The 17,542-nt window shown below is 40.2% G+C and overlaps 1 protein-coding gene across 1 annotated transcript in view; it reads left to right on the top strand.

Moving 5' to 3' along the window:
- Window positions 1-8,329: 8,329 nt before the first annotated feature.
- DSG2 (desmoglein 2) overlaps window positions 8,330-17,542 on the top strand; it is a gene marked incomplete at its 5' end in the record, with an annotated part of 29,222 nt that continues 20,009 nt past the window's right edge. Inside the window, 8 exon segments of the mRNA XM_014588637.2 lie at window positions 8,330-8,365; window positions 9,561-9,695; window positions 11,109-11,270; window positions 11,407-11,551; window positions 12,874-13,040; window positions 15,516-15,653; window positions 15,772-15,957; window positions 17,019-17,284. Coding sequence (XP_014444123.1) covers window positions 8,330-8,365; window positions 9,561-9,695; window positions 11,109-11,270; window positions 11,407-11,551; window positions 12,874-13,040; window positions 15,516-15,653; window positions 15,772-15,957; window positions 17,019-17,284 — 1,235 coding nt within the window.

The raw sequence follows: 17,542 nt of genomic DNA, 5'->3' as shown, positions 1-17,542 counted from the left end.
AGGGGAAAGAAGGTTGTAGGGAAGAGAACTTGACAGTTTCTGAGCATTCACCATGGGCCAGTTACTGAATTTAGCAAATGTTAATAGGGGATAATGTTTGAACCGACCCCGTGATCTGGCAGTTAAGGGAGCTGGATTCCACATGACCGATAGCGTGATGTGTACATGCCCCCCAAATCGCTCCAGAATGGAGAAATGGAAAAGAGGGATTCCATGTGACCATGCTGTACTTCAGGTTGCTTCCTCCCTCTCTTTCTCTTTCTCTCTGTATCTCTCTAGCAAGAACATGTACCTTTGACAATAAAAAAATTCATTAAATAATAAGGAAATCATTCATTATAATATCAATAACTGGGCAAAGCCAATAGAACTCAAGTTCACCTTAACTTTGTCAATCCCAAGGCATCACCATGATTTTCCCCTGACAGCAATTTTCTACAATTATTAATAAGGTGTGAACTTCTGGAAATAGATCATTAGTTTAGTTTCACTGCAAATTAGAATCATTACAGAAAGCAGTGAGTCTCAGGAATCTCCTTTCTCATCTTCATCTCATTCTCAGTCAGTATTCACTACACCAAGTGTTTGCAATCACACTCGACTATATTACATTTATAAATTTGTAATTTATTGTACACCTATAGTAGTATTCATAATAAATAAAAATGGGGACCATCAGATGGCATAAGTTCTGTCACTGGACTCCCATGTGGCCAACCACAGTTCAAGTCCCGAATCCAAAGGCTTGCTACACACCAGGCACGTGTGTGTGTGTGTGTGTGCCCGAAATCCCAAGAGAAAAATTGAGAAGAAGGGATTACAGCCTGGCCATCCCCACTGAGGGAGGGGTGATTTCTCACTTTCTGTCTCTCTCTCTCTCTCTCTCTCTGTCTCTCCAATGAGTATATATGCCCTCTAGCAAAAATCTCTCAAAATAAATAAATAAAAAGTGATTATGCTGGATTTAAAAAAAAGTCATTACAGATAAAGGAAAAGTGACAGAGGAAATGTACGTTGAAGTTTACCTACATTTCACAGACAGAGCCCTGAAAAGGTGTTGATGCAATTTTCTTTTTAATTAGTAATTATTTCTTTGGGGCCAGAAGGCAGTGTGGTGGTTGATGGCACTAGACTCTCACATGGCGGACCACGGTTCAAGTCCTGGACCTGGCAACTTGGCTTTATCATTTTCTCTCTCTCACTCTCTCCCTCTCTAGTCAAAATAAAAAGAAAGAGAGAGAGAGAAAGGAAGGAGAAAAGAAGGAAAGAGAAGAAAGAAAGGAAGAAAAATTAAAAGTAATTCTTTTAAAAAATTATTATTTATTTCATTTTATTTATTTTAATTCGCCATAGGGCATATGCACTCACCAGAGACAGAGAAAGCAAGCTGCTAGGTCCAGGACTCCAACCACAGTTGGCCATGTGGGAGTCTCACATCCCAACCACCACATCACTTGCTGGCCCCCATAAAATGTTCCAACACTCTTGATTTCCACTGTTTTCAGCTTTGTTGATCCATTTATTTGAGGCCAATTGAAAACACCTGCTTCCCAAGTTGAACCTTGGAGTCAATTCTCGGTCTCCTGTTGGTGGGTCCTAGAGATTGCTTTACCAACACACTAGTGCCACCTAATGGTGAAAAAGGATATTCTGATGGTTTGGGTTTTCTTAAACTTCTCAGTGAAAACTGGTTTATTTCATTTAATTTTTCAGTGCAATTTTAGGAACACAAAGAGTTTTCAAAAAATTAATGGGAAATGTGTATCATGAAAAAGCTATGCATATATTTCTATTCTTTTGCACCAAAACAAACTTGTACTTCCATTTTCTCATGAGTTTTTTTGAAGTCCCCTTATATATTGCAGCAAAAATGTGGAAATAGCTCACAGGTTTTGTTTATCAAATATGTGCAATGTACTATACATGTTTATTTATATTTTGCCTGATTTCAAAAGCATTTGTGGTGGTTACAGGCAATTCTGATAAAATAGTAAAATATGTCAAAACTGATAAGCACTCAGGATCAGAAAAACTTAAACTAGAAGAACAGGAATAAAAACACTGTTCTAAAGAACCCTGTTGTAGTTCATTAATACTCATGAAGTGAAAAATATTTGATGATGAGAATAACACCGTTACTGAATTTTCTGATTTTGAATACTTCCTTTTACACATCTCTATATTTAGGGGCTCAGTATTCAGTTTATGAAATAGTTAAAAAAAATTACTGAACTCTCATATGGCTGACTGTGGTTCAAGTCCTGGATCCAGTGGCTTGCTTTCTCACTTTCCCTTTCTTTCTCTCTCTAGTCAAATTTTAAAAAATAATAATAAATAAAACTAAATAATTATTTTTTAAATAAATTCAAAAAATAAAACCTTCTTTGGATCCTACTGTGACTACTAAAGACCAGGCCTCCAACTCTGCCAATAAAAGTAGAAAAATCAGGATGTGTGACCAGAAAAAATAAATGAGTGGCATTCATTGCCTTTACTTTGTCTCCTTTTATTTTCTTTTATTTCAGCCACAACTGAAATTTCTTTAAGAATGGATTGTGAGTAAACAAAAGATGCTCAGGGCACTTTCTTATCTGACCATCTGTTAGTTAAAGGGAGAAACAGAATTTTAAAACATTCCACCTCTCCAGAAAGGTGGAAAAGAAAGAGAATAAACACAAGCGTTGACCCAGGGTAGACAGGAGTTTAAAGAACAACTGGCAGCTATTAGATCATCTCTCAGAATCTTCGTCCATTGACCACACTGCTTTCCTTCTCTGTCTGAATGGAAATAATAAGCCATTATAATGCCTCGTCGTTGAAACCATTTCTTAAACCACTTTGTATCCCTGTGTATAAGGTCCATAATGAGAATCTGTTAGTCTGAGATATTAAAAGTTGAGAGGTTGTCTCACCATGGGATCACAGAGCCACAGAAGAAAGGTTCAAGGTCGCCTGCTCTGGAGGGAAGGCATCAGACAGACAAGCTGCCAGCCAGCAGTGGCTGTCAACAGTGACTCAGGAGTACTGGATTCCCCTCATTACACTCATCAAGGTGACTTCAGAACAGGAAGTCTTTTCTAAAGGTGCTGACCTGGAGAACAAAGAGTACATTGATTATATTTTGCAGTGATGTTGGGCCTTCCCTCATGTTTTTGCCAAAAAAAAATGTTGTCTTGCCAGTTATCAGAAGGTTCTTTTTTACAAGGTGAACAGGATCCAATAGTAGAAATAAAAATAACTTTAGGGATTTTTTTTAAAGAATTAAAAATTATTTAAGTTTATTTATCATTATTATATTTTTAATTTGCTACAGGGTATTTGGGGTCACCAGAGAGAAAGAAAAAGAGAGAGGGAGAAGAAGTGAGAAAACAAGCTGCCAGGTCTGGGACTCAAACTGTGGTCGGCCATGTGGGAGTCCAGTGACTTCACCACCACCACTGTGCTAGCCTTCCTCTTTAGTTTTAAAGGCATGTTGCACATGATGTTTTTCTCTCCCCAAGTTCCTTGTAAGAAAGAAAAGGTCACGGAGTTTGTAGTTGTGAGAAACCAATACCATAATCTTAGTCAGCGTTCTAGTGTTTGAAACCATTGTCTACATCCCCACAGGAAGGCGCTCTTACAGAGTAAAGAGGCACACGCAGTGTAATCCCAGCTACTCAGGAGGCCAAGCAGGAGGATCACTGCCTGTTCAAGACCAGCCTGGACACTATAGTGATACCCTGTCTATAGAAAAAGTAAAGGGGAAAAAATAAAAACAGTGCCAGGGAGTAGGAGTAGAAGACAGATACAGAGCATTCGCTTATTCCATTTATAGTGCCTGCGAATGTACATAATCTCCGTGATCCTTTGGAATTCGTATGACCACCACACCATAGTTACTACAGTAGATTCCAAACACAGGAACATGGTCAAGATTTCTCACCCTTGGCACTTCACCATTTGGAGCCGACAGTGCTTTGTTGTGGGGGCTGTCCTGGGCATTGTGCAACAGGATGCTGAGCAGCATCCCCAGTCTCTACCCACTAGATGGCAGCAGCACTCATCTACACTCCATCCCCTGGTTTAACAACCCCAAATGCCCCCGAACATTACCAAATATCCCTAGTAGGGGTGAGGAGGGGTGGCAGGGCAAACTACTCCTCAGTCGAGAACCACTGGTCTAAAGTGTTTGTGCACTGATAATTTTTGGTGTAAATATAGTCATCGTACATCTTTGTGGGTTACATGTTTTTTCAAACATGCGTACAACGTATAATCATCATATCGAGGATATAGACATTTACCTAAGTCAACATTGAACATTGCGTTATGTTATACACATTTGGTAATAGCTCTACCAGCTTGCGTTTGTTCATTTGTTCGGTGTTTTGTTTTGTTTTGTTTTGTTTTGTTTTTAGAGATTTTCACTGTAGGGCGCGTGCGCTTGCCAGACAGACAGAGAGAGACAGAGAGACAGAAAGCGAGAAATCACCCCCCAGGGAGGATGGTCACGCCGCAATCCCTTCTCCTCCATTCTCCTCTCGGGATCTTGGGCACGCACGCACACGCGCCCGGCGTGAGTTTTAAGCCACCGGGTCCGGGACACGAACCACGGTCTACTACGTGGGAGTCCAGCGACATAGCCATTATGCTAACTGCTGGTTCCCCATTTGTTTGTTTTTGGGGAAATATATATCATCAATGACTTTTTTACTCTGCTGTGTGTCATTTTCTCCTGAATCTTACCCCCACCCCATGCGCTGGGTATCTGCCCTTACTCTCTCTGCTTCTGGGCCATTGAGTTCTTCCGTTTCTTCCACACAGTACAGACGTTCAGGATATGTTAAGCAAGGACATAGAGTATTTGTCCTTCATAGATTGACTTATTTCACTTAGTAATATATCTTCTAGGTTCATCCACAGGATGTCCTTGTTCTGTATGACTGAGTGGTGTTCCATTGTGTATTTACGCCACATTATCTTAATCCATTCATTAGTTGTGGGGCGCTTATGCTGATCCCTTGTCTTAGATAATTTGAATAATGCACAATTATGTGGATGTGCTAGTGCCTCTCCAACAAACCGATATCCTTTTTTTTTTTTTTTTTTGGATAAATACCCAACAGTGTGATGATTAGATCATATGGAAATTCTATTTTTAGGTTTGCAGGGAAACACCATACTGTTTTCCACAGCGATTGTACCAAATATAGTGCCTCCAACAAGAGGGTTTCCTTTTATCTACAAGCTTGCTAGCACTTGTTATTGTTTGTTTTTGTGGTCGCAGCCAGTCTGACTGGGGTTAGGTGACATCTCACTGAGGTTTTGGTTTGTATTTCCCTTGTGACAAGAGAGGCTGATTTTTTTAAATGTTTTTGCCATAGAGCGTGTGCACTTTCCAAAAAGAGATAGAGAGAAAGTGAAAAATCACCCCCCCCAGGGGATGGCCATTCCACAACCCCTTCTCCTTCATTCTCCTCTCAGGATTTTGAGTGCACACACATGCACTTAGCATGATTTTCAAGCTACGGGGTCCAGAGCTCAAACTGTGGTTGGCCATATGGGAGTCCAGTGCCTTAACTACCATACCACCTGCTGTCCTCTGGACATTTTTTTCTTTCCTTTTTTTTTTAGCCATTTGTATGTTTTCCTTTGATAATTGTCTATTTAAATCAATAGTCCACTTTTTTATTGGATTATTAGGGTTATAGTGTGTTGTTTGGTTTTGGTTTGGGGAGAGTTTTTGCAGATGAACTCCTTATATATTCTGGTTATTAATCCCTATCCAAAGTACAGTTTGCATATATTTTGGGGGTTATATCTTTATTTATTGGGTTATGTCCTTTTTTTAATGTGCATAAAGCCTTCAAGCTCGATGTAATCACACTGTTTTTGGTATTGTTACCCATGCTTTAGGAGTCTGATTTCAGAAATATTTGCCTTTTCCAATATCTTGAAATGTTTCCTTTGTGTTTTACTCAAGCAGTTTTGTGGTTTAGGATTTTCCATTTAAATCTTTAATCTGACATGAGGGCCAAATCAAAGAAAATCCAAATCGGGACCAGCAGTTAGTGTAATGGCTATGTCACTGTACTCCCAGGTAGTCAACCGAGGTTCACGTCCCGGACCAGGTGGCTTAAAATTCACACCAGGCACGTGTGCGTGCATGCCTAAGATCCCATGGAGGAGAAGGGATTGCGGTGTGGCCATCCCCCTGGGGGTGGTGATTTCTTGCTTTCTGTCTCTCTCTGTCTGGCAAGTGCACACACCCTATAGCAAAAACCTCTCCAGAAAAAAAAAAAAAATCCAAATTAAAGACAGATTCCTTGACGTAATGCATTAAGTGAAAGGTAGGGACATGAAGACAATGGAAGAGACAGTATTTCCAGTTTGTAATTATAGTCAGAGAGTGATATAAAACAGTAGACTAAGTGTTAACAGAAACAAGGGAGAATTTTGTTTTAAGGTAAGGAATATCTAAATACAAGTTGTCTTCAAAAAGTTCATGGAAATGGAAATATATATTATGGTAAATGTGCATAGATTTCAAAAATATTTTGCACCAAAAATCTCAAACTGTCAAAAAATAAATAAATAAAAGAAATTGAAAAATAAATAATCGAAACAAAAAAACCCTCAAACTGTCACTGCACTTTTCATGAATTTTCGAAGTCCCTTCATATCTTTGACTAGCCAATGGGAAGGAGATAAATGTGTCATTAGTCAGTGGAGAAGGAAGAGAAAGATTATTGGAAGGGTTGATGTTCTTGAGGAAATAAGTGTGAGAGAACACGTAGAAGAATTGAAAATAAAGCACACAAATGCTGATTAACTCTGGGAAGGAGTCAGGATAACTCCTGCATAGTGAAAGTAAGAAGAGGATGACTGATGATACAGTGTCAGTCAAATAATATGGGGTCATCTCAGGAGTAAGTAGGCATGGAGGTGTCAGTGTGATTGGGGCGACGTACTGAAGTTTGCGATGCTTATTTTAGGAATACGGTAAGGGCGAGACAAAGATAAAGTAACTATAACTCATAGTCTGAATGAGTGCACTTTTGAGGATAAAAGAAATGCTGACAGATGAGATGCTTGCACAAAACACGTGCCAACCTGGACTCTCCTGGGAAAGTGTAGACATATTGTCACCCTAGAAAGCATCTACCCACCCAGGGGAGGGAGCATGAGTGTGCGTTGGACCATTCAACCACTGTGGCTTGCTCTAGCAATGTGGCCAATAGAGGGTCAGAATCAAAGAGAATAATAGATTTACAGAGTTAGGGGAAAAGGTGAGGCAGAAATATCAGAGAGTCAAGAAAAGGTCTATGACCGTCACTGACATTGTCTTTGAAATAGCTGGCAATAGCTACTTAGCACTGTGCGCCAGAGCTGTCTGCAATGATGGACGTGGTCTCTGTCCGCACTGTCCAGCAGCGGCCCCTAGCGGTAGGTCGTTAAACATGAGTATTTAGAACAATGCTATGTAATGAGAAGTCCAGAGTGTAACAGTGCCTAGAAAGCACCAGAGAAAAGAGTTGGTGGCACAGAGCATGTTGAGGACTCGAACAGTATAATCTGGGCAATCGCTTGTGGGTGTGACCTGTCGGGGTGATGAGATGGGGGCGCAGGGAGCTCCTGGGAGGCACATCTCGCACCAGCGGCCTTAAGGAAAGGCAGGGATTCCTGGAGAACATGAAACCGAAACCTGAGGTGAGAAAAGGACCAGGAAGTGACTGGAAAGTCATGAGGCAAATTATTTGTTTTCTGTGATAATCATTTTCTGAAGGAGGCAGTGTGGATCAGGAGAATGTAAATTCCTCCCTTTGGCCCTGGGTTGATGGCAGAAGAATAGGGGGAAATCAAAATTCATTCCCTTTTGACAAAGGATAGCAGAGGTGGTTAAACATCTTTTTGTAAAAATAATACCCTAATCTGTTAAGAAATATAAAATGTACCTTAAGATTTGTACTGTGTGAAAGTTTAGTAAATTACAGTAGGTTATTCATTATCAGTTATTTTAAACTGAATTGAGGAACCAGCAGTTAGTGTAATGGCTGTCGCTGGACTCCCATGTAGTCAACCACGGTTCCAGTCCTGGATCCAGTGGCTTAAATTCACGCCAGGCGTGTGTGCATGTGTGCCCAAGATCCCCAGAGGAGAACGGAGGAGAAGGGATTGTGGCGTGACCATCCCCCTTGGGGGGGTGATTTCTCGCTTTCTAGCTCTCTCTGTCTTTCTGGCAAGCGCACATGCCCTATAGCAAAAACCTCTCCAAAAAAAGAAAGGAACAAAAAAACTGAATTGAGTTTCAAATTATATTTAACATCATATAAATTATTTTCTTTTACAGATCTGCTTTAACTTTGGGAATGGACTTCACCTAGAGGTAAGAAACCAGGGTATTATTTCTGTCTTTGGGGTTCAGAAGCAGACTTTCTGTCAGATAGTTTAGCTGTGCTTTCCCAGATTAAAATGCACATCACCTAGTGCCAGTGGGCGGTGAGTAAGGTCTTGGATTCCCACATGCCCAACCATAGTTTGAGTCCCGGACCTGGCGGATTGAAAGTCACACTGCATGCGTGTGTATATGTGCCCAAAATCCCAGGAGGAGAATGGAAGAGATAGGACTGTGGTGTAGCCATCCCCTTAAGGGGTGTGATTGCTCATTTTCTCTCTGTCTCTCTGTCTTTGGCTAGTGCACATGCAATATGGCAAAAACCTTAAAAAAAAAATGCACATTGCCTTAGACCCAGTCATTCAAATTCCCATTCAAATAAGCACAGAGGAATATATATCAGAGAATGTTTAGTGTAGTATTTTTTTAATAATCTAAATATCTATCTATAGCAGAATAGTAAAACAACTTATGGTACATGGAAGAATGCTTATGATGGAGTATAAATGAGAAATTTAGGAGCAAAATAAGATATATTTATTTTTAAAGGAAAAAGACCTTGATACATCTGTGTATAAATGTGCAAATATAAGACCATAAGAAAAGATCATTAAAGATACTCATTATGTTTTTGACAGTAAATTCTCTGAAGTATGAGTGAAAAAAAATAGAGAAATTTAACATTTTAAACTTTAATTCTATTACTTTTAATGCTTCATTACATAATTTAATTTTTGTAAGTTCTAGAGAATTTTTTTCAAGTAAAAACAAACCAGTGACCCAGTGATGACCAGCATAAATATTTTGACATAAAATACATATTATACAGAGTAATAAAGTTAGTAAAATGATAGGAAATTGAAACTTCAATTAGTTAAAAAAAATTAACATGGATTGTTATTTGCCAATTTGTAAGGCCACAAAAATTATTCTTTGATTTTTTTGAACAATTTAGTCTGAGAACTCTGTTAAAAATGAAAGCTTGCCGTTTTACTGTTTTGGAGACAGTCTTTTGAATGTCTATAAAGTTTACTACAATATATGCATTTCCTCTTTGAAGACGAAGTCTGTTAAGAAATACAAAATGTATCTTCAAATGTGTACTATGTGACAGTTCAGCAAATTATAGGACGCCATACTAATGTTTTATGATATATACTAAATTTTTGGCAATGTTTTATTGTAGGCCTTAAACCTAAGACATGAAAATAAGCTGCATCCTAAACACACTCATTTAGTAAGGCAGAAACGGGCCTGGATCACTGCCCCCGTGGCTCTTCGGGAAGGAGAGGATCTGTCCAAGAAGAATCCAATTGCCAAGGTACTGTTTAAAGAGGAGGGTAAAACATATGCATGTAATTAAAACATGGTATGGAAAGACTTCTATCTTTACTTTGCATTTAAGGAAAACCATATCATGTACTGACTAAATTTTTTAGCATCCACAACATATTTGAAAATTAGCCGAGTTTACTTTTTAGTAGAAAGTGCCCAGCTTTAAGATCCTCTTTTTAATTCTGGAAGTTGCAGGATCATTAGCAAAAATACATATAACTATGGGTTTTGATTCAGTCAGGAGGTGAGAGCTCTGGCACTAGTTTAATATTTATTTAACATGAGAATATTACAATTCTGGAAAAAAGGATATTATCATAAATAGTTTTCAAAATGGAAAGAACTGATGTCTAGTAAGTAGAGTGACTATTTGTCTTCTTTTGCCTGGGACAGTCGTGATTTATGGCTATTGTCCTGGATTAATAATTAATAGTTCCCCTTCACTTCCAAGGCGTCCAGTTCTTTTGATAAATTATGTGGTAATTCTACTATATATCTCAAAGTTATCATGAACAAAACTGAACCCTTTTTTTTTTCTGCTAAAGCTGTTCCCCATAAATTCTATCCATTCCTGTAAATAGCACTGTAATTCTATGCAATTTTTAAGCCAAAAATGTAGCTAATACTATGAGTTCTATCCCCAAAATATATTCCAAATCTGCCCATTTCTCTTCACTGTCTTTCTCCTAGCCAGGTCACTGTCATCTCTGACCTGAACCATCAAAAGAGCCTCCCACTTTGTCTCCCTGCCTTCACTCTTGTTAACTCTCCAAGGTGTACCCTGGCTATATCTTAATGTTACGGCAGCACTAAAAGATACACAGTATCATCTTCTCCATTTTACAGATGAGAAAATTGAGGCATAGGGAGGCTTAGAATCTTAGTACCACATGCCTAGTGCATGCCCTGGGTGGGAGTAGAACCCAGGTTCTCCGTCACAGCCCATGTCCTCCTGAGCCGTTGAGCTATGGCACCTCCCACCTGCCAGCATCATGACAACTTGTCCTGATGGGGCAAGAGGAATATGTCCATGAAAAATATTTACATATAAGGACCAGAAGGTGGCATGATGGTTAAAGACACTGGACTCCCACATGACCAACTGCAGTTCGAGTCCCAGATCTGGTGGCCTGAAACTCACAGCAGGTGTGTGTGTGTATGTGCATGACCAAAATCCCAGGAGAAGAAGGGATTGCAGCATGGCCGTCCCCCCTGGGGAGTAATTTCTCACTTGCCCCCTCACTGTCTCTCTCTCCAGCAAGCATATGCACCCAATGGTGAAAACTTTTTTTTAAAAAAATGTACATATAAATTATAGAAGCCCGTTAACAATACAAAAGATATCTTAATATTTAAATCTTGTTTAACTTAAAGCATGCTCCTCTTATTTTTATGTTAGATACATTCTGATATTGCAGAAGAAAAAGGATTCAAAATCACATACAAATACACCGGGAAAGGGATCACAGAGCCACCTTTTGGTGTATTTGTCTTCAATAAAGACACTGGAGAATTGAACGTTACAAGCATTCTTGATCGAGAGGAAACACCATTTTTTCTGGTAAAAAGAACAGTTTTACAAACATATTTGTAGTTTTTCTTCAGTAATAGTTTTAGTATGTTTTATTCTTTTTTATGTTATCATAGTGACCTTAGTTTAAATGTAATCTTACTTATTATTTATGTCATGATTTCAGCTGATAGGTTATGCTTTGGATGAAAGAGGAAACAACCTAGAGAAACCATTAGAACTGCGCATTAAAGTTCTAGACATCAATGACAATGAGCCGGTATTCACACAGGACGTCTTCGTTGGGTCCATTGAAGAGCTGAGTGCTGCACGTAAGAGTCCGTTTTTTATGAATGAACACCCGCCAGTCATTGTATCTCCATTGTATAGACACTGAATTCCATATCTTAATGGCAGTTGAACGTTACTGACAGTACAAATAGAAATAAATGTTACTGTTCTGAGTTTGGAACTCCTTTTCTATAAGCTCGAAGGACTTCACATGCTTCTTTTTTATTGTTAGAGCAGACCATGGTAGGTAGATGTGACAGGTAAGGTCTCCCTGTGTGAACAATTGTGTGTGCCTGAGCTCCAATAACACTTTACTAAAAACATTCAAACAAAATGTAAAAACATCACCTTCATATTTTTTATGTTTTCATTACATAAAGAAACCGATGGCTGTCTGGCTTTGACCCATTGGATGTAGTCTGCTGACCTCTCATTTACATTCTTTCTCCTTTTTTTGAGAGAGATTTTTGCTATAAGATATGTGCGCTTGTCGGAGAGACAGAGAGAGGTAAGGAGAAAGAAAGCAAGAAATCACTCCCCAGGAGGGTTGGCCACACCACAATCCTTTCTTCCTGGGATGTTGGGCATGCATTCATACATATCGAGCATGAGTTTTGAGCCACCAAGTACAGGTCTTGAATTGTGGTCCACTAATGTAACAATTATGCCATTTGCTGGTCCCTAATTGGCATTAGTTCTAATGTAGGATTTATTGACAATATTGTTCAATATAGTGCCCTGTATAAATATACATAGGAGAGGCCAGCAGACCGCATAGCATGTCACTGGACTCCCACATGGCCAACCATAGTTTGAGTTCCAGACACGGTGACTTGAAAATCATGACAGGTATATTTATGTGCACGCATGCCTGAGACCCTGGGAGGAGAATGTAGAAGGGATTGTGGCATAGCCTTCGGGCATGATTTCTCACTTTCCCTCTCACTGTCTCTGTCTTTCTCTCTGGCGAGAGCACACACTAAAAGGCAAAAATGTCTAAAAAAAGATCCACGGGGAGAGTTCTCTCCATCATATCATAAGAATAGCAATGCTTCTTCACAAACATCAGGGTCATGTATTTGCTCCTGAATCTTTCTTCGTAATGGCTATCAGAACTAGTAAATGTTATTGCTGGCCCTCTTGTAGCAGTTTTTCAGAACTTGACTTCCCTCTAACCTCAACCCTGCCGTCATCTCTTTTTTCCTACTCCTTTCACACTTACTTCCTCATCTAGTTAAAAGTTTTATCTTAGTAAGTTGTATGTGATAAGTACTTAAAATCTTCTGGGGAGACAAGGTAAAATTATAAAGTAAAATACATAAGTGTGCTGAAAGTTGACTTTTGTCTTTATTTCTAATGCCAGATACACTTGTGATGAAAATCAATGCAACAGATGCAGACGAGCCCAATACTATGAATTCCAAAATCTCCTATAGAATCGTATCTCAGGAGCCTGCCTATCCCCCAGTGTTCTACCTAAACAAAGATACAGGGGAGATTTACACAACCAGTATTACCTTGGACAGAGAGGTAAATCAATATTCTGTGCTGCTCATCATTTAAACTCGCTAATATACATTCTAGTTTCTCCTCTTTGTTCTTCTTTTCTAATTTTTAAAATTTTGTTCTGTAATCCTCGTTCATAGGAAAACTCTGGGAATTGTCCTCTTTTAGGGATGTACCCTCCATTGTGATAGTCTCTAGCCATTTGTGACTGTGAGCTGTTGAAACATGACTAGACCAAACTGAGACGCACTGACAGGCATACTGAGATGTGCAAATATGGGCCAGATTTGGAAGGCTTAGTCATGTTAAAACATCACCTTAATATTTACGTTGACTATATATTGAAGCAACAATATCTGAAGATTGAATGGGTTACATAAAATTTATGTGTTTGAAATCAATATCACCTCTTTCTTTTTACATGTTAAAATGTAGCTACTAGAAAGATTAAAATGACATAAAATGATGGCAGCAGGCTCTAGTCAGGGTTCTGTTTACTCGTGAATACTAAAGCAACGTTCCTCAGTTTGTAGTTCTCTAGTGACACATCAGGAGTCTCCTCCACTGCTAATACGATGAGAAAGTTTGTGGAGGGGCCAGGAGGTGGCATGGTGGTTAAGGTGCTGGACTCCTCCATGGCTGACCGTGGTTTGAGTCCCAGACCCTTGAAAACTCACACCAGGCACATGTGCATGTGTGCCCAAAATCCCAATTGGAGAACTGAAGAGAAGGGATTGTGATGTGACCATTCACCTTGAGGGTGATTTCTCACTTTTCCTCTCTCTGTATCTCTCTGGCAAATGCACATGCCATATGTCAAAAACCTTAAAAAGTAAGCAAAAAAGGTCATTAAAGTACATTTAAAGGAATTAAAGTACAAGATTATTTTGGTGCAAAACCTTTTTGCAATTCATGCATAGTTTTTTCATAATACACATGTTTCCATGAACTTTTTTTTTTTGGAGAGGTTTTCACTATAAGGCGCGTGCGCTCGCCAGACAGACAGAGAGAGACATAGAGACAGAAAGCGAGAAATCACCCCCGGGGGGATGGTCACGCCGCAATCCCTTCTCCTCCATTCTGCTCTCGGGATCTTGGGCACGCACGCACACGCGCCCGGAGTGAGTTTTAAGCCACCGGGTCCAGGACATGAACCGCGGTCGACTACGTGGGAGTCCAGCGACATAGCCATTATGCTAACTGCTGGTTCCCTCCATGAACTTTTTGAGACCTCTCTTAACCAGGATGAGGATAAGGGTCTGGAAACAAGAGTCCTAGTCAGGCTATAAAAATATTTATAAAGGAAAAAAATTAGTGTAAATCCCAGATCGAAGGAAAATTTGAGTAGGTTTCCTAGAAAGACTGTTTTCTCAAAGACTTTGCTTTTCTATTTCTAACTCAAAGAGAATTTTTTAAATAAAAAGAAGGGATAGATTTCTTAAATGTCACATACATGAAAGTTTTATCAGTAGTAGCACCATCCAGACACTTGCGCCTAACATTCCCATTGGGATCTTTGCAAAATTAATTATGATTACTCCTAAAACTTTACTGTATAGCTTTTCACATGAAATTAGAATGGGAAAGTGTTATGTTGAATAGCAGTGTTGTTTTCTATAAGCTGCTGTCTCTGAAGTGTGGGAAGTTTAGTCAGTAATAAGGGCTGTCACTTACTGGTCAGTCCCACGTCCAGTGCTATTCTAAGCCCTTTGCATGGATTAACCCCTTTAATCCACATAGAAACCCTATAAGACAAATCCAATTACTAGCCCCCTCTTACACATAAGGAAATGGAGGATCAAAGAGATTATGTGTGTGTCCAGCACAGGAAGTGACAAGCTGGAGTTGGAACGCAGGCAGATGGCTCCAGAGCGTCCTAGTGCTGCTGTTCACAGAGTGGTTCTGCCCCACACGGGACGCCCAGGCATTGGCACTGGCTAAGCAGCTGCTCTAAAACTCCAGCCACACTGAATGGAGCCATCAGGGGACCGTGTGGAAGACACGAGTTCGCTTTTGAGTGACGTGTGAGACATCCTTTTCTAGGATACATTCCCTAAGAGTTCTATCTCTGGGGATGCCTAGACAAAGCTCAACAGATTTTGTGTTCTGGACAAGTTTTCTTGGGCCCAGGTGTTCTTAGCACAAGCTGAGAATGAAGAGTGTGACAAAAGAACCAATTCCTCTCAGTCCCTCCAACACTCCCAGGTTAGAATTAACTACATTCTCCACAGTGCTCACTTGTGCACAGACTGTGAGACGGTGAGGGTCGTCTCTGAACAATGACATATTTAGGAACTTGAGCATTAACTCATCTAGCATCTCTGCCCTTCTACCACAGCTCGAATTGCAACTAAATAGCATCTTCACATGAATCACGGCAGATCATGACAATTATGTATGAATTAAATGTACGGTGGTCCATTGTCTTGATGATAAAGTGAGCTAAAACCAGAAGTGATTGGTTTTCACCGCAGCTGGCTGTTTCTCATTGCTCTGCAGGAACACAGCAGCTATTCCTTGATAGTAGAAGCAAGAGACGGCAACGGTCAAATAACAGATAAGCCAGTCAAACAAGCTCAAGTTCAGATTCGTGTTTTGGATGTCAATGACAACATCCCTAGGGTGGAAGATGAAATGGTAACTGTTATTTTTATGATAAATGTTCCCGCATGCTCAGATTGTAGTCCTGACTAAAACTATATCAGTGAACTGTACACTACATTAAAACTAAAATCCTGTGTGTCTGTTTTAACAGTACGAAGGGATGGTGGAAGAAAACCAAGTTAATGTGGAAGTCATGCGCATAAAAGTGTTCGATGCAGATGAAATAGGCTCTGATAATTGGTTGGCAAATTTTACATTTGCGTCAGGAAATGAAGGGGGTTATTTCCACATAGAAACAGATGCGCAGACTAATGAAGGGATTGTGACCCTTATTAAGGTAAGTACTGGGGGTTCAACACTGGGACGGGATAGGTGGGTGTTGGAGAAGGATCAAATACGTTACATTGAGCCCCAAACACAAGTGTTTTACAGACTCAGTTAACTGCACCAGAGTTGTGTGAGACAGGGGCTATCGCTACAGAACCAAGTAGTGTGGCCAGTAAGTGGTCACACTGCAGTTCAGATTCTGATCAGACACACGGTACCAGCCAAGTTATTGCCTCACATACTTCAGTTTTGCTTACAGTCCACGCCTGACGATTCCATTCCCACACCATGCCCCTTCCTACATGAGTATCCCCTCATTACTGCCTCTTATTTTCCACGTCACAGTGACGTCAAACATCACTAGTAACCGCTAAAAGCAAGCACTGTGACAACTTAATACTTCAGTGTGCCTGTGAATCACCCAATAAAGCTGCATGACCCCATCTTCAAAATATCTGCTTGGGTGGGGCTCAGGAACTTACCTTTTAAACAAAAATCCACTTAAGATTCTATCATAAGGGGCCAGCAGGTGGCACAGTGGTTAGAGGCACTGAACTCCCACATGGCCGACTACGTTTGAGTCTTAGGCAGCTTGCTTTCTCATTTTTTCCTCTCTGGTCAATTTTTTTTTTTTTTTTGAGGTGTTTTCTGCTATAGGGCGCATGCGCTCACCAGACAGACAGAGACAGAGAGACAGAAAGCAAGAAATCACCCCCCCAGGGGGAATGGCCACGCCGCAATCCCCTTCTCCACTCTCCTCTCGGGATCTTGGGCACGCATGCACACACACCCGGCGTGAGTTTTAAGCCACCGAGTCCTGGATGCGAACCGTGGTCGACTACATGGAAGTCTAGCGACATAGACATTACGCTAACTGGAGGAGAAGGAATTGTGCCATGGCCATCCCCCCTGGGGCGTGATTTCTCGCTTTGTGTGTCTCTTTCTCTCTCTGCCTTTCTGGCGAGCGCATGTACCCTAAAGAAAAAAGAAAAAAACCACACATGTGTGTATGTGTTACTTGTGTTGATGTTTCCTCTCTTAAAAGAATTTCCTTTGATTTTGCCCTTCTAGGAAGTAGATTATGAAGAGATGAAGAATCTTGACTTCAGTATTATTGTCACTAACAAAGCAGCTTTTCACAAGTCAGTTAGGAATAAATACAAGCCTACCTCCATTCCCATCAAAGTAAAGGTGAAAAATGTGAAAGAAGGCATTCATTTTAAAAGCAGCACAGTCTCCGTGCACGTTAGTGAGAGCATGGATAGATCGAGCCAAAGCCAAGTCATTGGAAAATTTCAAGCTTTTGATGAAGACACTGGACAAGTCGCCCGTGTAAAGTAAGAAATCGTTATGAATACGTGCTCTCATTTTAAGTTACTTCGTATGCCTGTTTCCAAGAATCATGATGAGTTTGTACTCTTTATTCCTTCACGCTCCAGCATTATGTTTCCCAAAAGTCTAGATTCAAGTTCCTGTCGGTGTACTCGTAACTGAGGAGGAAATTTCACCAGAATCCTCTTTTCTCAACTAATTGTGTATGAGGATGGGGTTGGGTTACTAACTGCAGAAACCACTCTGGCTAGGGAAGGCAAAAA

Source organism: Tupaia chinensis, unplaced genomic scaffold (assembly GCF_000334495.1).
Source record: "Tupaia chinensis unplaced genomic scaffold, TupChi_1.0 Scaffold000290_1, whole genome shotgun sequence".
Taxonomy (NCBI): domain Eukaryota; kingdom Metazoa; phylum Chordata; class Mammalia; order Scandentia; family Tupaiidae; genus Tupaia; species Tupaia belangeri.
Note: the sequence above shows the minus strand (reverse complement) of the source record. Positions and strands in the feature narration are given on the sequence as shown.